The sequence below is a fragment of the Salvelinus fontinalis genome, unplaced genomic scaffold (genome assembly GCF_029448725.1).
Source record: "Salvelinus fontinalis isolate EN_2023a unplaced genomic scaffold, ASM2944872v1 scaffold_1346, whole genome shotgun sequence".
NCBI lineage: Eukaryota > Metazoa > Chordata > Actinopteri > Salmoniformes > Salmonidae > Salvelinus > Salvelinus fontinalis.
Window position 1 is genome coordinate 12,201 of NW_026601555.1, and position 22,321 is coordinate 34,521.

The window sequence follows — 22,321 nt, forward strand, 5'->3', positions numbered from 1 at the left end:
GGGATAGCCTGGTTCCCTCCTCAGGTCACCACAATACAGGACAGTCCAGGTGGTGATAGCCTGGTTCCCTCCTCAGGTCACCACAATACAGGACAGTCCAGGTGGTGATAGCCTGGTTCCCTCCTCAGGTCACCACAATACAGGACAGTCCAGGTGGGCAAAGCCTGGATCCCTCCTCAGGTCACCACAACACCGGACAGTCCAGGTGGGCAAAGCCTGGATCCCTTCCTCAGGTCACCACAACACCGGACAGTCCAGGTGGTGATAGCCTGGATCCCTCCTCAGGTCACCACAATACAGGACAGTCCAGGTTGGCAAAGCCTGGATCCCTCCTCAGGTCACCACAACACTGGACAGTCCAGGTGGGCAAAGCCTGGATCCTTCCTCAGGTCCCAGTAAGTGTTGTTGCTAACCCAGGTGTCGTCCTTTGATTTCCTGTGGACAACAGAAAGACATACTCTTAACAAGAACTGAATAATGAAATACCTTCTAAAAAGAATCAACAACAAAAAGATCATGATGCAAAACACAGCCTCATCATCAACCTCATCATCAGCCTCATCATCATCCTCATCATCTGCATCATCATCTGCATCATCATCATCATCATCATCATCATCATCATCATCATCATCATCATCATCATCAGCCTCATCATCATCATCCGCCTCATCATCATCATCAGCCTCATCATCATCCTCATCATCTGCCTCATCATCAGCCTCATCATCATTATCAGCCTCATCATCATCATCATCATCACATTTTTGCTTTTTACTAAGTGCTCTATCTTGAAAACTTGACTGCTGACATTTTTGTGGATTGTATTAACAGTGGACTAACGAACAAAATACTAAAATTAGACTCACTCACAAGCTCGCCAACAGAATTGAATGGAAACTGAGAACCAGCTACTGAAAATGGAGTAACCTAATGTTCCCATGGACATGTTACATGCCTGGTGTGTCTGTTGTGGTACATGTACATCTATATAGGTACATCCATATTGTGTTATAAACTGGGTGGTTCGAGCCCTGAATGCTGATTGGCTGAAAGTCGTGGTAAATGAGATAACAGGGGTATGACAAAACATTTATTTTTACTGTTCTAATTATCTTGGTAACCAGTTTATAATAGCAATAAGGCACCTCAGGGGTTTGTGGTATTTGGCCAATATACCATGGCGAAGGGCTGTATCCAGGCGTGTTGCGTCGTGCATAAGAACAGCCCTTAGCCGTGATATATTGGCCATATACCACACCCCCTCCTGCCTTATTGCTTTAATAAACCCAGTGGGAATAAATGTAGGTGGAGTTTAGCTGTGGAGATGCATTAGAACAGGATGCCAATTTTTTTCCCCAAGGGCCCTGTTACGTTCCCCAGTTTCTGTGTTCTGTTTTGTATTTGAGTGTGTGTTTCAGGAGATGGCTTCCTGAAGTACTCCCCAACCAGCTGATTGGTCAACCCCAGGCTAATTGGTGATTGGAGCTGACCCCGCCCCCTCGTCAAGAAGCAGCTGACACTAATCACCATTGCCACCTGAAGATAAAAGCCAGTGTTCTGCCCCAAGAGAAGATTGAGAGAGGAGAGATTGAGAGAGAATTGAATATTTTGGAAAGAAGGAGAGGAGATGAGATTTGGAGTAGAGATTTGGAGATTGAGAGATGAGATAAGGAGAGATTTGGAGATCAGAGAGAGAATTGAATATTTTGGAAAGATCGAGAGAAATTAGAGATTAGAGATTAGAGTAGAGAGAGAAGGGAGATGAGATAAGGAGTAGAAAGTTTGGTATGTACTGTTGTGTTTGGTAGCAGTTTTGCTATGTCCTGTGTTTGTGAGTGTTTGTGAAATTGTTAAAAATTACTCTGTTTCGTTTGTTCCCAGGGGGGAAGGAAAAGGCACTTTGGGAGTGCTTAGGCAAGAGGCCCGCGGGCATACATATACCCGTAGTATATTTACTGTCTAGGCACACTAGGTAAGACCTGGGCGGACCACCCCCTGTATTTTGGTTAGGGCACCAGGCGGTGTTAAGTTAGGTAAGTTAAGTGGGTAGGCAGGTTAGATAGGAGAGGGGGAACTTTGATATTTACTTTCTTTGCTTTGGTTCCGTCCAGCCCCTTTTCCCCATATTACCGTGTAAGAAAATAAATTCTAGTAAACGGTAAATTCTGCTTTTGTGTCATCCTTACTCGCACCTACAGTCCATACCTCTTGCACTTCAGAGAGTTGAGTTGTAGCAGGGAGTTGCGTTCCCTCTTCTCAGAGGCGTGCGTAACATAATGGGGGCTCATCCGGGATTCCATTAAACCCACCGGACCCTGCTGCACTGAGATCTCTGTGGTTAGTGATTGAGGTGTGATGGTAGGTTGTGAGTTTGGATGACTTGTTTAGTTTGTGTTTTCAGTAGATTGTTGTGTACAAGATGGCTGCCTCAGCCATCTCCAAGTTCATTGAAGCGCCCTCTATTGATTGTTTGGTGAGGTTTCGAAAAGTAGACCTTATAGCTATAGCTGACCATTATGGATTTGTTATCCCTGAGAAAGCCCTAAAGGCTGAGCTTTTGGTGCTAGTCAGGGAGGGTTTAGTAAGAGAAAGAATTCTCTCATTGCAAGGAGAGGAGACGGGTAGACCTTCTGATGCCAAGTCGGAGGACAGGGCGAAGGAAGGGGTTGCTCGTACCCCCTTTACATTGCCTCGATTCGATCCTTTATCTTCTGCTTCAGGTCGTTCAGACGGGACCGCTAGGCTAAAGGTGAGGCTGGCCCGGTTAGAAATGGAGCAAAAGATAAGGAGAGACAGATGCATTTTGATCTTGAAATTAGGAAAATAGAAGCCGACAAGGAGGTGAGGATCCGACAACTGGAGATAGAAGCTGGCTCCAGTACGACTCCAAAAGCTGCTCAGCATCAAGCCCACTTTGATGTAAGTAAAAATATAGCTTTAGTCCCACCATTCCGAGAGTCGGAAGTTGATTCCTATTTCTCTGCGTTTGAGCGTGTGGCCGCTGCGCTACATTGGCCACTTGAGGTTTGGCCTCTCCTGTTACAATGTAAATTGTCTGGGAAAGCCCAGGAAGTAGTAGCTGCTCTCTCGCTGGAAGACAGTTTACATTACGAAACAGTTAAAAATACTGTGTTGCGGGCTTATGAGTTGGTGCCTGAAGCTTATAGACAGCGCTTCAGGAACCACAAGAAACCCTCTCACCGTACTTTTGTTGAGTTTGCTAGGGACAAAGAGTCTCTGTTTAATCGATGGTGTTCAGCCAGCAAAGCTAACACCTTTGCTGATATTCGGGAGTTGATGCTGTTGGAGGATTTTAAAAGCAACCTCCCTGATAGAATTGTAGTTCATTTAAATGAACAGAAAGTGGTGACATTGGCCCAGGCAGCAGTGTTGGCAGATGAGTATGCTTTGACACACAAGACTGTCTTTGGTGCACCTCGTTTTGAAGGTAGACTGATTACGTCATCAGTGCCTCATTCAGGTCGTTTTTCCTCTGACAAGTCTTTTCATGAAATCCGTTAATGTTTTTACTGTCACCAAAAGGGTCACGTGATTGCGGACTGCCCAGTTTTGAAAAATAAACCGAAACAGTCCCAGTCACTGTCCCCAAAAAGAAAAAGTTTGGGTTTAGTCAAGTCTTTGGCTCGTCCGTTGGTCCGAGGTATTGATTCAGCATTTGAGAAACCGGATCCTGTTTATGCTCCGTTTATTTCTGCCGGTTGTGTTTCCTTAACTGGAGAACAAGCTGATCAAAAGCCAATTAAAATCTTACGAGACACCGGGGCGGCGCAGTCAGTAATTATTACTGATGCTTTACCCTGGTCTCCTGAAACGTATTGTGGCTCGCATGTTATATTACAGGGGATAGAGACAAAAACAGTACCTGTACCATTACACTGGGTCCACTTAGTGTCAGACTTGGTATCAGGACGTTTCCGTGTTGGTGTAGTGTCTACACTGCCAGTAAAAGGAGTCACATTGCTATTAGGGAATGATATTGCTGGTGGTAACGTTACTCCTGTGTTAGAGGTAGTAGACAACCCAGAAATCAAAATTGCAGATGAGAAATTGGTTCAAGCATTTCCACATGTTTTTCCTGCTTGTGTCTTAACGAGGGCACAATCTCGCAAGCTTGGAGATGTGGTGGATTTGGCTAGTTCCATTTTTGAGAATGTTGAAGTAGAAGACAATGCACCGAGTATTCCTTCTGCAAGTCCGACAGTTTTTACTCCAGTAAAAACTAAGGAAGGGGACTGCGAAATCGCGCTCCAATTACATGACATTCTTTTGTCTGTCACCCCTGAGAAGGTGATTGAATGTCAAAAAGGAGACACCAGTCTTCGCAAGTGTTTTGCTTCGGTAAATTCCATTAAGGAAGCTAAAACTAGAGAGACTGCCTACTTTATGGAAGCAGGAGTTTTGATGCGTAAATGGGCAGCTCATGACACCGTTAATGACTGGAGTGAAGTGTGTCAAGTGGTTGTTCCTACACCGTTCCGACAGCAGGTGCTGTCACTCGCCCATGACCAGGCGTGGTCTGGACATTTGGGGATCACAAAGACTTATAACCGGGTCCTTCGTCATTTTTTCTGGCCAGGTTTGAAGTCTGACGTGGTCCAAATTTGTAAAACATGTCACGTATGTCAACTCACTGGGAAAGCGAATCAAACAGTTCCTAGAGCACCGCTCTACCCGATTCCTGTGGTGGGGGAACCGTTTGAAAGAGTGATAGTTGATTGTGTAGGTCCGTTGCCGAAAACCAGGTCAGGTAACCAGTTCCTATTAACAATAATGTGCAGTGCTACTCGATACCCAGAGGCTATTCCTCTCCGTACTATTACGGCTAAGACTGTGGTGAAGGCACTGGTGAAGTTCTTCTCTACGTTTGGACTCCCTAAAGTAATCCAAACAGATCAGGGATCCAACTTTATGTCCAAAATGTTTTCAAATGTGTTAAAGACGCTGTGTATTTCCCATCAGGTCTCAAGTCCGTATCATCCAGAGAGTCAAGGGGCTCTCGAACGCTGGCATCAGACGCTGAAGGCAATGCTACGCAAGTATTGTATGGATACCAGTACCGATTGGGATGAGGGGGTGCCCTTTGTCCTATTTGCTATTAGGGAAACGATACAAGAGTCCTTAGGGTTTAGCCCTGCTGACCTTGTGTTTGGACATACCCCAAGGGGTCCGCTGAAAGTGTTGAAGGAGCATATCTTATCTCCTACACCCAGTAGCGCCCCTAAAAATGTGTTGGATTATGTCAGTAAGATGCGGGAGAGACTGCACGCCGCATGTGCGTTGGCCCAAAAGTCTCTTTCCTCTTCGCAAAAACGCATGAAGGTGCATTATGACAAAAAGGCTGTTGGCCGTTCTTTTGCACCAGGGGATCAAGTTTTAGTTTTGTTGCCAATTCCTGGCTCATCACTGTCAGCACGTTTTTCTGGACCATATCTGGTGGAAAAGAAACTCAGTGACACAAACTATGTGATAAAGACCCCAGATCGAAGGCGTTCTTCCCGTGTGTGTCATGTTAACATGCTAAAAGAATATTATGTACGTGACTCTCCAGACAGCTCCTCAAGTAAGCCGGTCCAGCCCGCCGTCTCCAGTGTGGCTGCGGTGGTGCTGAAGCCTGGCTGGGACCTAGAGGAGGATAAGGAGGATGGGTTGGAGTTAGTTCTCAGCAAATGTGGTTGCTGACGCTCTATCACGGGTTTACTAACTGGGGAAGCGTTGTTTTTTGTTATTACAAACTGTATGTTTGCAATTTTTGTGGTGGGCGTGTTACGTTCCCCAGTTTCTGTGTTCTGTTTTGTATTTGAGTGTGTGTTTCAGGAGATGGCTTCCTGAAGTACTCCCCAACCAGCTGATTGGTCAACCCCAGGCTAATTGGTGATTGGAGCTGACCCCGCCCCCTCGTCAAGAAGCAGCTGACACTAATCACCATTGCCACCTGAAGATAAAAGCCAGTGTTCTGCCCCAAGAGAAGATTGAGAGAGGAGAGATTGAGAGAGAATTGAATATTTTGGAAAGAAGGAGAGGAGATGAGATTTGGAGTAGAGATTTGGAGATTGAGAGATGAGATAAGGAGAGATTTGGAGATCAGAGAGAGAATTGAATATTTTGGAAAGATCGAGAGAAATTAGAGATTAGAGATTAGAGTAGAGAGAGAAGGGAGATGAGATAAGGAGTAGAGATTTGGAGATTGAGAGAAATTTGATTGTGATATAGTGTTTGTTGTGTATCAGAAAGTTTGGTATGTACTGTTGTGTTTGGTAGCAGTTTTGCTATGTCCTGTGTTTGTGAGTGTTTGTGAAATTGTTAAAAATTACTCTGTTTCGTTTGTTCCCAGGGGGGAAGGAGAAGGCACTTTGGGAGTGCTTAGGCAAGAGGCCCGCGGGCATACATATACCCGTAGTATATTTACTGTCTAGGCACACTAGGTAAGACCTGGGCGGACCACCCCCTGTATTTTGGTTAGGGCACCAGGCGGTGTTAAGTTAGGTAAGTTAAGTGGGTAGGCAGGTTAGATAGGAGAGGGGGAACTTTGATATTTACTTTCTTTGCTTTGGTTCCGTCCAGCCCCTTTTCCCCATATTACCATGTAAGAAAATAAATTCTAGTAAACGGTAAATTCTGCTTTTGTGTCATCCTTACTCGCACCTACAGTCCATACCTCTTGCACTTCAGAGAGTTGAGTTGTAGCAGGGAGTTGCGTTCCCTCTTCTCAGAGGCGTGCGTAACAGGCCCCTTTATAAGAAACATAAAGTCTAGACCCAATGTTATTCCACTACCAAATACGTTTTATTATTATCATTTATATGAACCCTCAAATTAATTGGACGTATTCTCTTTTACAGAAAGGGCCCGATTCCGACCTGAGTTAAGCACAAGTAAATGGAACGTAATTATCTGAACTTGAACTAAAGCATGAGAATAGCGTGATGTTCACCTGCTGTTCGTCCAGGGTGGAGATTGAATAAATGAAGGTGTAGCGGAGGTGTGTCTACAGATACGGCGGATTCTGACCTTGACTTCATTCCCTCATAATTCCACCACTTCCACCAGCGCTAGGAAACTATGAATAAGGTCTAGCAAACCTACCGATTCCAAGTGGAAAAAGCATCAGATTACCTTTTTTTCCCCAATCAAAGAATAACCATTCTCCATGCACTGTAATTTACAACTTGATCAGAGCTATTGATTAGAGCTTGGTAAACGAGTACTTGATAAGAGCTATTGATTAGAGCTAGGTAAACGAGTACTTGATCAGAGCTATTGATTAGAGCTTGGTAAACGAGTACTTGATCAGAGCTATTGATTAGAGCTTGGTAAACGAGTACTTGATCAGAGCTATTGATTAGAGCTAGGTAAACGAGTACTTGATCAGAGCTATTGATTAGAGCTTGGTAAACGAGTACTTGATAAGAGCTATTGATTAGAGCTAGGTAAACGAGTACTTGATCAGAGCTATTGATTAGAGCTTGGTAAACGAGTACTTGATCAGAGCTATTGATTAGAGCTAGGTAAACGAGTACTTGATCAGAGCTATTGATTAGAGCTTGGTAAACGAGTACTTGATCAGAGCTATTGATTAGAGCTTGGTAAACGAGTACTTGATCAGAGCTATTGATTAGAGCTAGGTAAACGAGTACTTGATCAGAGCTATTGATTAGAGCTTGGTAAACGAGTACTTGATAAGAGCTATTGATTAGAGCTAGGTAAACGAGTACTTGATAAGAGCTATTGATTAGAGCTAGGTAAACGAGTACTTGATAAGAGCTATTGATTAGAGCTAGGTAAATGAGTAATCAGTTTTGGATGAGGGGATTGTAAATATAAATGACACTTGTTTTAGATCTATTTGACATTCTAATCACTGGAGACGAATGTGAAACCAGTCATATGGCAGCAAACTGAAACATTTCAACATATCAACTTTCTCACAGAAAACTCCCCGAGAAAATCTGTTGACCAGTAAATGGGATTACATTTATTCAGTGCGCGCAGAACACCTGCAGAGCCCATTACGCACCTTCGTAAGGCAATACAAGGGTACTGAGAAGTGCGTAGGAAAGGTGTGCGTAAGAAACGTGTAATTTCCAAAGTTGGAATCGGTCCCAAAGTGAATAGATCAATTGATAGCAACCGAATCGCACATTGTATCAGATTACTTCCCAAGCAAAGATAACCCCATGTGCATCAGTGTCTTCCTCTGGGAGTCTACCACTTGTTTCTAGCATCGCAGAGCTATGTGTCCTTATAGATCGGTTTATACAATTGCGCATTTGTAAAAATAAATACTGTATAGTAAAAAAAAGAAGATCCCTCAAATCAAGGAAGGTCCCGCGACCCCTAGGTTGGGAAGCCCTGTACTAGAGTGCTCATCTCCTGTCTTTCGCCACGTCCGTGACAGTTTAGGCATCGCTCTGTATCCAGCTCTAGGAGTTCACCTGAAGAATGTGGGTTGATGTGTCATGGTGTTTTCCTCCAGGACTCTGCGTCTGTCTCTCTGCTGCTGTTCTATCTTCTGTTTCTGTTCCTCTGCTGCCTCTACGTCACCCTCCTCTAGCAGCCTGGTACACACACACACACACACACACACACACACACACACACACACACACACACACACACACACACACACACACACACACACACACACACACACACACACACACACACACACACACACACACACACACACACACACACACACACACACACACACACACACACACAGAGGGAGGGACATTTGGATTCATTTGGAAACACAATAAAGCAAACCCAACTGTGTATGTTGTAATAATGGTCATTTGATGAGTGTAATACAAAACTGTATTGTGCATGACATGCTATTTGCTATTTCCTACGCCTTGCTGGTGCCTACACCATGCTGGTCTCTACGCCATGCTGGTCTCTACACCATGCTGGTCTCTACGCCATGCTGGTCTCTACGCCATGCTGGTCTCTACGCCATGCTGGTCTCTACACCATGCTGGTCTCTACACCATGCTGGTCTCTACACCATGCTGGCCCCTACACCATGCTGGTCTCTACACCATGCTGGTCTCTACACCATGCTGGTCTCTACGCCTTGCTGGTGCCTACACCATGCTGGTCTCTACACCATGCTGGTCTCTACACCATGCTGGTCTCTACACCATGCTGGTCTCTACACCATGCTGGTCTCTACGCCATGCTGGTCTCTACGCCATGCTGGTCTCTACGCCATGCTGGTCTCTACGCCTTGCTGGTCTCTACGCCTTGCTGGTCTCTACACCATGCTGGTCTCTACACCATGCTGGTCTCTACACCATGCTGGTCTCTACACCATGCTGGCCCCTACACCATGCTGGTCTCTACACCATGCTGGTCTCTACGCCATGCTGGTCTCTACACCATGCTGGTTCCTACGCCATGCTGGTCTCTACACCATGCTGGTCTCTACACCATGCTGGTCTCTACACCATGCTGGTCTCTACACCATGCTGGTCTCTACGCCATGCTGGTCTCTACACCATGCTGGTTCCTACGCCATGCTGGTCTCTACACCATGCTGGTCTCTACACCATGCTGGTCTCTACGCCATGCTGGTCTCTACGCCATGCTGGTCTCTACACCATGCTGGTTCCTACGCCATGCTGGTCTCTACACCATGCTGGTTCCTACGCCATGCTGGTCTCTACACCATGCTGGTCTCTACACCATGTTGGTCTTTACACCATGCTGGTCTCTACACCATGCTGGTCTCTACACCATGCTGGTCTCTACGCCTTGCTGGTGCCTACACCATGTTGGTCTCTACGCCATGCTGGTCTCTACGCCGTGCTGGTCTCTACGCCATGCTGGTCTCTACACCATGCTGGTCTCTACACCATGCTGGTCTCTACGCCGTGCTGGTCTCTACGCCGTGCTGGTCTCTACGCCATGCTGGTCTCTACGCCGTGCTGGTCTCTACGCCATGCTGGTCTCTACGCCATGCTGGTCTCTACGCCATGCTGGTCTCTACACCATGTTGGTCTCTACACCGTGCTGGTCTCTACACCATGCTGGTCTCTACACCATGCTGGTCTCTACACCATGCTGGCCCCTACACCATGCTGGCCTCTACGCCATGCTGGTCTCTACACCATGCTGGCCCCTACACCATGCTGGCCTCTACGCCATGCTGGTCTCTACACCATGCTGGTCTCTACACCATGCTGGCCCCTACACCATGCTGGCCTCTACGCCATGCTGGTCTCTACACCATGCTGGTCTCTACACCATGCTGGCCTCTACACCATGCTGGTCTCTACACCATGCTGGCCTCTACACCATGCCGGTCTCTACACCATGCTGGCCTCTACACCATGCTGGTCTCTACACCATGCTGGTCTCTACACCATGCTGGCCTCTACACCATGCTGGTCTCTACACCATGCTGGCCTCTACGCCATGCTGGTCTCTACACCATGCTGGGGTCTACACCATGCTGGCCTCTACACCATGCTGGTCTCTACACCATGCTGGTCTCTACACCATGCCGGTCTCTACACAATGTTAGCCTCTACACCATGCTGGCCTCTACATCATGCTGGCCTCTACACCATGCTGGCCCCTACATCATGCTGGCCTCTACACCATGCTAAGACAACGGTGTGTTACAGTAGCACTCTTCTCTCTGTCTCTCACCTCTGGTCGAGCCGTAGCCGGGTGTCTGTGGCAGGCAGCAGCAGTTTTAGTGAAGGGTCCAGCTCATTGAGCTCCATAGCAAACTTAGTGAAGCCGTAGTACTGCTCGTGGTCAGCCGGCATGGCATCTGAGAACACACACACACACACACACACACACACACACACACACACACACACAGGGTAAAAATGCCTTTTATGTAATAAGGAACAGTGGTGTAAAGTACTTAAGTAAAAATATTTGAAAGTACTACTTAAGACGTTTTTTTGTGTATCTGTACTTTACTCTACTATTTATATTTTTGACAACTTTTACTTTTACTTCACTACATTCCTAAAGAAAATGATGTACATTTTACTCCATACATTTTCCATGACACCCAAAAGTACTCGTTGCATTTTGAATGCTTAGTAGCACAGAAAATGGTCCAATTCAAGCACTTATCAAGAGAACATCCCTGGTCATCCTACTGCCTCTGATCTGGTGGACTCACTAAACAGAGAACATCCCTGGTCATCCTACTGCCTCTGATCTGGTGGACTCACTAAACAGAGAACATCCCTGGTCATCCCTACTGCCTCTGATCTGGCTGACTCACCAAACACATATGCTTTGTTTTTAGATGATGTCTGAGTGTTGGAGTGTGACCCTGGCTATTCGTAAAGAGAAAACAAGAATATTGTGCCGTCTGGTTTGCTTAATATAAGGAATTTTAAATGATTCATTCTTTTACTTTTGATATTTAAGTATATTTGATCAATTACATGTACTATTGAATCTTAGGTATATTTAGAACCAAATACTTTCAGACTTTTACTGTGTGATTTTCACTTTTACATTTTACTTCTATTACGGTATCTTTACTTTTATGAGAACTTAGTACTTTTTCCACCATTCCATTCTGATAAGGAATACTTCATAAGTACAGATGTACAGGGCTACTTACAGTATATTAATATTGTTTAGCTTCAGACAGATATTTTGCTAAGATATCTACTGGTATAAATAAAGATATAGAGATACATTTCAAAATAAACTGTATGGATAAGAAAAGTAATTATGTCAATTATGTCAATTATGTCATATTTCATTTCCATTTTTTGTACAAATTAGCAACAAAAAAACAAAAAATGTTTTGCTTTGTCAAGATATAGACACAAGGGGTCTGTACTGTATCTACTAGTAGAAATTAACATATAGACACAAGGGGTCTGTACTGTATCTACTAGTAGAAATTAACATATAGACACAAGGGGTCTGCACTGTATCTACTAGTAGAAATTAACATATAGACACAAGGGGTCTGTACTGTATCTACTAGTAGAAATTAACATATAGACACAAGGGGTCTGCACTGTATCTACTAGTAGAAATGAACATATTGTGGAAGGACCACCAGAGGGCAGGCTGAGCTCACGGATGGTAGCCCAACAAGGCATGGGAGACAGGTGAACCAGAGGCAATTAAGCACAGCTGACACTACTAATGAGATATTCTCCTTCCCCTATAAGAGAGAGTATGGAACCAGCAAGAGGGGGAACTATCTCTGGAAGATGGCCACCGAGACAGAGGAGCTATCTAGGAAGAACCATTAAGACGGTGACAATGTCGTGACTTTTTGTTGTAATTTAAAGACAATCATATTGTGTTCCTGTTTTGCTCTGGAGAAGAAGATATATGTTTTGTTCCTTTGGAGAGTTTTATTGATTCTGTTGGAGTGTTTGTGTTGTCCAAATGCCCTCAATATAGAACTTTGTTCAATCAAGAAAACCTACTCCTGACTCGTTTGTTCCACCTTCCCGCTTTAGAGTGACGCCCAATTACTTGGTCCGCTCACAATATAGACACAAGGGGTCTGTACTGTATCTACTAGTAGAAATTAACATAGACACAAGGGGTCTGCACTGTATCTACTAGTAGAAATCAACATATAGACACAAGGGGTCTGCACTGTATCTACTAGTAGAAATCAACATATAGACACAAGGGGTCTGCACTGTATCTACTAGTAGAAATCAACATATAGACACAAGGGGTCTGCACTGTATCTACTAGTAGAAATCAACATATAGACACAAGGGGTCTGCACTGTATCTACTAGTAGAAATCAACATATAGACACAAGGGGTCTGCACTGTATCTACTAGTAGAAATGAACATATAGACACAAGGGGTCTGTACTGTATCTACTAGTAGAAATTAACATATAGACACAAGGGGTCTGTACTGTATCTACTAGTAGAAATTAACATATAGACACAAGGGGTCTGCACTGTATCTACTAGTAGAAATTAACATATAGACACAAGGGGTCTGTACTGTATCTACTAGTAGAAATTAACATATAGACACAAGGGGTCTGTACTGTATCTACTAGTAGAAATTAACATATAGACACAAGGGGTCTGTACTGTATCTACTAGTAGAAATTAACATATAGACACAAGGGGTCTGTACTGTATCTACTAGTAGAAATCAACATATAGACACAAGGGGTCTGCACTGTATCTACTAGTAGAAATTAACATATAGACACAAGGGGTCTGCACTGTATCTACTAGTAGAAATTAACATATAGACACAAGGGGTCTGCACTGTATCTACTAGTAGAAATTAACATATAGACACAAGGGGTCTGCACTGTATCTACTAGTAGAAATTAACATATAGACACAAGGGGTCTGCACTGTATCTACTAGTAGAAATTAACATATAGACACAAGGGGTCTGCACTGTATCTACTAGTAGAAATGAAGATAAGGAGATCATTTAAAAATCAACTGTACGGATAAGAACAGTATGGATAGTTCCAACCGATGTTTACATGGGCTAAACATGTAAAGCCCTGATCTATAGCATGTGTAGGTCAAGCCACAGGGCTCAGTATAACAGGTTCAGTCTATTATTACAATCATACATACTGGCTCTCCAGATGCAGGTGGCAGAGGGTGGGTCTCCACAGTACACCCCCTCGTTCCACTTCCCAAACAGTCTGTGGATGACCTTCCCCTTGTGGTCTGTGATGGTGCCCTCCACCTCGTTAACACTCGAGTTCCAGTACTTTGCCTGTACACAGGGAGGAATGCATTACATTGTTTTTGAATATCAAGCCCTGGCCAAAAGTATTGCGGTATACACCTAGAGAAAAAATATGCTATCTAGAACCGTAAAGGGTTCTTATGCTGTCCCCATAGGAGAACCCTTTTGGATTCCATGTAGAACCCTTTCCACAGAGGGTTTGACATAGAATCCAAAAGGGTTCAACCTGGAACCTAAAAGGGTTCTACCTGGAACCAAAAAGGTTTCAACCTGGAACCCAAAATGATTCAACATGGAACCAAAAAGGGTTCTACCTGGAACCAAAAACGATTCTACCTGGAACCAAAAAGGGTTCTCCTATGGGGAAAGCTGAAGAACCCTTTGGAACCCTTTTTCTAAGAGTGTATAGGGAATAGGGTTCCATTGGGGACAGGCCCTAAATGACTCTTATTTAATAGTTCTCAGGTTTAGTTTGTCTGTTACTCTGATCTATGAGTCACTGTGGGTAAGAGTCATAAAATATCTTTATTTTCATCTTCATATATCAGCCAGTAGATGGCAGTGTTGAGTTATCTATGTTCAAACACAACATGCTGAACCAGTAGAGTACAGTAGTTTACAATGAGAACCCCTGAGGAGATGAGGGGACAGGAGAAGAGAGGAGAGGAGAGAGGAAAGAGGAGAGACGAGAGGGGTGAGAGGAGAGAGATGAGACGAAAGAGGAGGGTGGGGAGAGGGGAGAGATGAGAGGGTTGAGGAGAGGGGGTAGAGATGAGAGAGGAGAGATGAGAGGGGGGAGTGGAGAGGAGAGAGGAGAGAGGAGAGAGGAGAGGACAGCACACTAGAGGACAGGACTGGACAGGACAGTAGAGGACAGAAGAGGGGAGAGGGGAGAGGGGAGGAAAGAGGAAAGAGGAGAGGACAGGAGAGGTTATATTGTATAATGAGCTCCTACATGTCTTGACCTGGCATCTTACACTGCAGTAGAGCTTTCAACTCCTCAGAGACTAACACCAATTACCTGTCTACGAAGTTCAACTTCAAAACGCAGAGATGGATGGAGTTGTTGTTCATTCAGGGGAAAGGCCATGCACAGGGTGTGTGTGTGTGTGTGTGTGTGTGTGTGTGTGTGTGTGTGTGTGTGTGTGTGTGTGTGTGTGTGTGTGTGTGTGTGTGTGTGTGTGTGTGTGTGTGTGTGTGTGTGTGTGTGTGTGTGTGTGTGTGTGTGTGTGTGTGTGGAACATAGTTTTGACTAATTTAAGCTTTTAACAACCCTTTCACCAACCTGCATCACTTATAAAGAAGCATTTCCACTCAGCTTCCAGCTTTCCAGTGTCCACTTATAAAGAAGCATTTACACTCAGCTTCCAGCTTTCCAGTGTCCACTTATAAAGAAGCATTTACACTCAGCTTCCAGCTTTCCAGTGTCCACTTATAAAGAAGCATTTACACTCAGCTTCCAGCTTTCCAGTGTCCACTGAGACTGGAGAGTGGCTGAATATCTCTCACTGAAAACCAGCTTCATTACTGCCATGGCCAGGGGGGACTCACAAACCCAAATACTGACTGACTGTATTACTGCCATGGCCAGGGGGGACTCACAAACCCAGATACTGACTGACTTTATTACTGCCATGGCCAGGGGGGACTCACAAACCCAAATACTGACTGACTGTATTACTGCCATGGCCAGGGGGGACTCACAAACCCAAATACTGACTGACTTTATTACTGCCATGGCCAGGGGGGACTCACAAACCCAAATACTGACTGACTTCATTACTGCCATGGCCAGGGGGGACTCACAAACCCAAATACTGACTGACTTCATTACTGCCATGGCCAGGGGGAACTCACAAACCCAAATACTGACTGACTTCATTACTACCATGGCCAGGGGAGACTCACAAACCCAAATACTGACTGACTTTATTACTGCCATGGCCAGGGGGGACTCACAAACCCAAATACTGACTGACATTATTACTGCCATGGCCAGGGGGGACTCACAAACCCAAATACTGACTGACTTCATTACTGCCATGGCCAGGGGGGACTCACAAACCCAAATACTGACTGACTTTATTACTGCCATGGCCAGGGGGGACTCACAAACCCAAATACTGACTGACTTTATTACTGCCATGGCCAGGGGGGACTCACAAACCCAAATACTGACTGACTTCATTACTGCCATGGCCAGGGGGGACTCACAAACCCAAATACTGACTGACTGTATTACTGCCATGGCCAGGGGGGACTCACAAACCCAAATACTGACTGACTATATTACTGCCATGGCCAGGGGGGACTCACAAACCCAAATACTGACTGACTTTATTACTGCCATGGCCAGGGGGGACTCACAAACCCAGATACTGACTGACTTTATTACTGCCATGGCCAGGGGGGACTCACAAACCCAAATACTGACTGACTTCATTACTGCCATGGCCAGGGGGGACTCACAAACCCAAATACTGACTGACTTTATTACTGCCATGGCCAGGGGGGACTCACAAACCCAAATACTGACTGACTTCATTACTGCCATGGCCAGGGGGGACTCACAAACCCAAATACTGACTGACTGTATTACTGCCATGGCCAGGGGGGACTCACAAACCCAAATACTGACTGACTATATTACTGCCATGGCCAGGGGGGACTCACAAACCCAAATACTGACTGACTTTATTACTGCCATGGCCAGGGGGGACTCACAAACCCAGATACTGACTGACTTTATTACTGCCATGGCCAGGGGGGACTCACAAACCCAAATACTGACTGACTTCATTACTGCCATGGCCAGGGGGGACTCACAAACCCAAATACTGACTGACTTTATTACTGCCATGGCCAGGGGGGACTCACAAACCCAAATACTGACTGACTTCATTACTGCCATGGCCAGGGGGGACTCACAAACCCAAATACTGACTGACTTCATTACTGCCATGGCCAGGGGGGACTCACAAACCCAAATACTGACTGACTTCATTACTGCCATGGCCAGGGGGGACTCACAAACCCAAATACTGACTGACTGTATTACTGCCATGGCCAGGGGGGACTCACAAACCCAAATACTGACTGACTGTATTACTGCCATGGCCAGGGGGGACTCACAAACCCAAATACTGACTGTTCTAAATATCAGGTTAAACAGGTGGAATATCCCCTCCGGTTCATACACACACACATACCCCCCCCCCCCCCCCCTGTCTCTCACCTTGATGAAGGTGACCTTACACTGGCAGATATCAGTGCTGGTGTTCCTGATGGAGATCTCTCCATAGTGTTCTATCCAGCGCTGCCCACTCAGGATGTTGTGGATGCAGGACGTCACCTTGTTCCACTCATAGTGGTCACCAAACCTGCAGGACGGGGAGAGGGCGTGTCACAATATGTTTCTGTTTCAGTGTGTGTGTGTGTGTGTGTGTGTGTGTGTGTGTGTGTGTGTGTGTGTGTGTGTGTGTGTGTGTGTGTGTGTGTGTGTGTGTGTGTGTGTGTGTGTGTGTGTGTGTGCGCATGAGATAAGACGCAAGTCAGTGTATAAAACAACAAAAGTACCTTTAACCTGTTGAGGACAGAGGGCGCTGCTTTCACTTTGGGGGAAAATCGGGCCCAATTTAAACAGCCTCGTACTCAATTCTTGCTCGTACAATATGCATATTATTATTACTATTGGATAGAAAACACTCTCTAGTTTCTCAAACCGTTTGAATTATATCTTTGAGTAAAACAGAACTCCTTTTGCAGCAAACTTCCTGACAGGAAGTGGAAAATCTGAAATCGATGCACTGTTCTAGGGCCTGCTAAATATGCACATTTTCGAACAAAACATAAGTGTATGTATAACCTGATGTTATAGGACTGTCATCTGATGAAGGTTTATGAAGGTTAGTGAAAATTAATATCTTTTGCTGGTTTATTCCCTATCGCTAACGTGCCTATTGCTATCGCTAACGTGCCTTGATGAATGAATGCGGTAGTGTGGTAGGCTATTGTAGTAAGCTAATATAATGCTATATTGTGTTTTCGCTGTAAAACACTTAAAAAAATCGGAAATATTGGCTAGATTCACAAGATGTTTGTCTTTAATTTGCTGTACACCATCGATTTTTCAGAAATGTTTTATGATGAGTATTTAGGTATTTGACGTTGGTGTCTGTAATTACTCTGGCTGCTTCGGTTCTATTTCTGACAGTAGCTGTGATGGTAGCTGCAATGTAAAACTGATTTATACCAAAAATATGCACATTTTTCGAACAAAACATAGATTTATTGTATAATATGTTATAAGACTGTCATCTGATGAAGTTGTTTCTTGGTTAGTTTGGTTGGTTTTGTGCCCAATAGGTACCGAGATGAGATCCTCAGACCCCTTGTGAGACCATATGCTGACACATGCACATTTGTGGCCTGCTGGAGGTCATTTTGCAGGGCTCTGGCAGTGCACCTCCTTGCGCAAAGGCGGAGGTAGCGGTCCTGCTGCTGGGTTGTTGCCCTCCTACGGCCTCCTCCACATCTCCTGATGTACTGGCCTGTCTCCTGGTAGCGCCTCCATGCTCTGGACACTACGCTGACAGACACAGCAAACCTTTTTGCCACAGCTCGCATTGATGTGCCATCCTGGATGAACTGCACTACCTGAGCCACTTGTGTGGGTTGTAGACTCCGTCTCATGCTACCACTAGAGTGAGAGCACCGCCAGCATTCAAAAGTGACCAAAACATCAGCCAGGAAGCATAGGAACTGAGAAGTGGTCTGTGGTCACCACCTGCAGAACCAGTCCTTTATTGGGGGGTGTCTTGCTAATTGCCTATAATTTCCACCTTTTGTCTATTCCATTTGCACAACAGCATGTGAAATTTATTGTCAATCAGTGTTGCTTCCTAAGTGGACAGTTTGATTTCACAGAAGTGTGATTGACTTGGAGTTACATTGTGTTGTTTAAGTGTTCCCTTTATTTTTTTGAGCAGTGTATTTCTAAAAAATATCTTTTGAATTTCGCGCTCTGCCTTTTCAGTGGAATGTGGGAGGAGTTCCGCTAGCGAAACGCCAGAGCCAGACAGGTTAATAGAATTAAATCAGTCCATTATCAGTCTATCAGTCTATCATCAGTCTATCAGTCTATCATCAGTCTATCAGTCTATTATCAGTCTATTATCAGTCTATCAGTCTATCATCAGTCTATCAGTCTATTATCAGTCTATCATCAGTCTATCATCAGTCTATCATCAGTCTGTTATCAGTCTGTTATCAGTCTATCATCAGTCTATCATCAGTCTATCAGTCTATCATCAGTCTATTATCAGTCTATTATCAGTCTATCATCAGACTATCATCAGTCTATTATCAGTCTATCCATCTATCATCAGACTATCATCAGTCTATTACCAGTCTATCATCAGTCTGTTATCAGTCTATTATCAGTCTGTTATCAGTCTATCATCAGTCTATCATCAGTCTATTATCAGTCTATTATCAGTCTGTTATCAGTCTATTATCAGTCTATCATCAGTCTATTATCAGTCTGTTATCAGTCTATCATCAGTCTATTATCAGTCTGTTATCAGTCTATCATCAGTCTATTATCAGTCTATCCATCTATAATTAGTCTATTATCAGTCTATTATCAGTCTATTACCAGTCTATCATCAGTCTGTTATCAGTCTATCAGTCTATAATCAGTCTATCATCAGTCTATTATCAGTCTATATCAGTCTGTTATCAGTCTATAATCAGTCTATCAGTCTATTATCAGTCTATCATCAGTCTATCAGTCTATTATCAGTCTATTACCAGTCTATCATCAGTCTATCATCAGTCTATCATCAGTCTATTATCAGTCTATTATCAGTCTATTATCAGTCTGTTATCAGTCTATTAACAGTCTATCATCAGTCTATTATCAGTCTATTATCAGTCTATTATCAGTCTGTTATCAGTCTGTTATCAGTCTGTTATCAGTCTGTTATCAGTCTATTATCAGTATAATATCAGTCTATCAGTCTATCATCAGTCTATCATCAGTCTATTATCAGTCTATCATCAGTCTATCATCAGTCTATTATCAGTCCATCCATCAATTATTAGTCTATTATCTGTCTATTATCAGTCTATCAGTCTATCATCAGTCTATTATCAATCTATCAGTCTATTATCAGTCTATCATCAGTCTATCATCAGTCTATTATCAGTCTATTATCAATCTATCAGTCTATTATCAGTCTATCATCAGTCTATCATCAGTCTATTATAAGTCTATTATCAGTCTGTTATCAGTCTATTATCAGTCTATCATCAGTCTATCAGTCTATCATCAGTCTATTATCTATTTGAGTGATATCTGAACACTGACAAACAGGTTTGGGTGGTCTGGTTGGACCATGGATGTAGTGGCTAGTTGGTCAGTAAGGGGGGTCTAGTTGGACCATGGATGTAGTGGCTAGTTGGTCAGTAAGGGGGGTCTGGTTGGACCATGGATGTAGTGGCTAGTTGGTCAGTAAGGGGGGTCTAGTTGGACCATGGATGTAGTGGCTAGTTGGTCAGTAAGGGGGGTCTGGTTGGACCATGGATGTAGTGGCTAGTTGGTCAGTAAGGGGGGTCTAGTTGGACCATGGATGTAGTGGCTAGTTGGTCAGTAAGGGGGGTCTGGTTGGACCATGGATGTAGTGGCTAGTTGGTCAGTAAGGGGGGTCTAGTTGGACCATGGATGTAGTGGCTAGTTGGTCAGTAAGGGGGGTCTGGTTGGACCATGGATGTAGTGGCTAGTTGGTCAGTAAGGGTGGTCTGGTTGGACCATGGATGTAGTGGCTAGTTGGTCAGTAAGGGTGGTCTGGTTGGACCATGGATGTAGTGGCTAGTTGGTCAGTAAGGGTGGTCAGGTTGGACCATGGATGTAGTGGCTAGTTGGTCAGTAAGGGTGGTCTAGTTGGACCATGGATGTAGTGGCTAGTTGGTCAGTAAGGGTGGTCTGGTTGGACCATGGATGTAGTGGCTAGTTGGTCAGTAAGGGTGGTCAAGATGGACCATGGATGTAGTGGCTAGTTGGTCAGTAAGGGGGGTCTGGTTGGACCATGGATGTAGTGGCTAGTTGGTCAGTAAGGGTGGTCAGGTTGGACCATGGATGTAGTGGCTAGTTGGTCAGTAAGGGTGGTCTGGTTGGACCATGGATGTAGTGGCTAGTTGGTCAGTAAGGGTGGTCTAGTTGGACCTTGGATGTAGTGGCTAGTTGGTCAGTAAGGGGGGTCTAGTTGGACCATGGATGTAGTGGCTAGTTGGTCAGTAAGGGGGGTCTAGTTGGACCATGGATGTAGTGGCTAATTGGTCAGTAAGGGGGTCTGGTTGGACCATGGATGTAGTGGCTAGTTGGTCAGTAAGGGGGGTCTAGTTGGACCATAGATGTAGTGGCTAGTTGGTCAGTAAGGGTGGTCTGGTTGGACCATGGATGTAGTGGCTAGTTGGTCAGTAAGGGTGGTCTGGTTGGACCATGGATGTAGTGGCTAGTTGGTCAGTAAGGGTGGTCTGGTTGGACCATGGATGTAGTGGCTAGTTGGTCAGTAAGGGTGGTCTGGTTGGACCATGGATGTAGTGGCTAGTTGGTCAGTAAGGGTGGTCTGGTTGGACCATGGATGTAGTGGCTAGTTGGTCAGTAAGGGTGGTCTAGTTGGACCATGGATGTAGTGGCTAGTTGGTCAGTAAGGGTGGTCTGGTTGGACCATGGATGTAGTGGCTAGTTGGTCAGTAAGGGTGGTCTAGTTGGACCATGGGTGTAGTGGCTAGTTGGTCAGTAAGGGTGGTCTGGTTGGACCATGGATGTAGTGGCTAGTTGGTCAGTAAGGGTGGTCTAGTTGGACCATGGATGTAGTGGCTAGTTGGTCAGTAAGGGTGGTCTGGTTGGACCATGGATGTAGTGGCTAGTTGGTCAGTAAGGGTGGTCAGGTTGGACCATGGATGTAGTGGCTAGTTGGTCAGTAAGGGTGGTCTGGTTGTACCATGGATGTAGTGACTAGTTGGTCAGTAAGGGGGGTCTGGTTGGACCATGGATGAAGTGGCTAGTTGGTCAGTAAGGGAGTCTGGTTGGACCATGGATGTAGTGGCTAGTTGGTCAGTAAGGGTGGTCTGGTAGAGTGGGATTGAGAGGGACAGTAAAGGACTCACCCTGGCAGAATCACATGGGTGGTGCCCACAGGAACTATTTCCATAGACTTCCCCCAGAACTTGTTTTTCCACCTCACGTCTAAAGACATCACAGGAAAGACAACAGCAGCGTTAGTGCATCCAAGAGGAACGGCTTCCAGCTTTAGACTAATAGCTGCTATGGTTGGTTAGGGCCTCCAGCTTTAGACTAATAGCTGCTATGGTTGGTTAGGGCCTCCAGCTTTAGACTAATAGCTGCTATGGTTGGTTAGGGCCTCCAGCTTTAGACTAATAGCTGCTATGGTTGGTTAGGGCCTCCAGCTTTAGACTAATAGCTGTTATGGCTGGTTCGGACCTCCAGCTTTAGACTAATAGCTGCTATGGCTGGTTAGGACCTCCAGCTTTAGACTAATAGCTGTTATGGCTGGTTCGGACCTCCAGCTTTAGACTA

At 44.9% G+C, this 22,321-nt stretch overlaps 1 protein-coding gene across 1 annotated transcript in view; it reads right to left on the reverse strand.

Moving 5' to 3' along the window:
- Positions 1-336: 336 nt before the first annotated feature.
- LOC129849045 (oxysterol-binding protein-related protein 3-like) overlaps positions 337-22,321 on the reverse strand; it is a 30,146-nt gene continuing 8,161 nt past the window's right edge. The window contains exons 7-12 of the mRNA XM_055916109.1: positions 21,892-21,970; positions 16,955-17,099; positions 13,602-13,746; positions 10,681-10,807; positions 8,457-8,579; positions 337-435 (exon numbers count right to left, since the gene is read on the reverse strand). Coding sequence (XP_055772084.1) covers positions 339-435; positions 8,457-8,579; positions 10,681-10,807; positions 13,602-13,746; positions 16,955-17,099; positions 21,892-21,970 — 716 coding nt within the window. The 3' untranslated portion in view covers positions 337-338. The remainder of the gene's footprint in view (positions 436-8,456; positions 8,580-10,680; positions 10,808-13,601; positions 13,747-16,954; positions 17,100-21,891; positions 21,971-22,321) is intronic.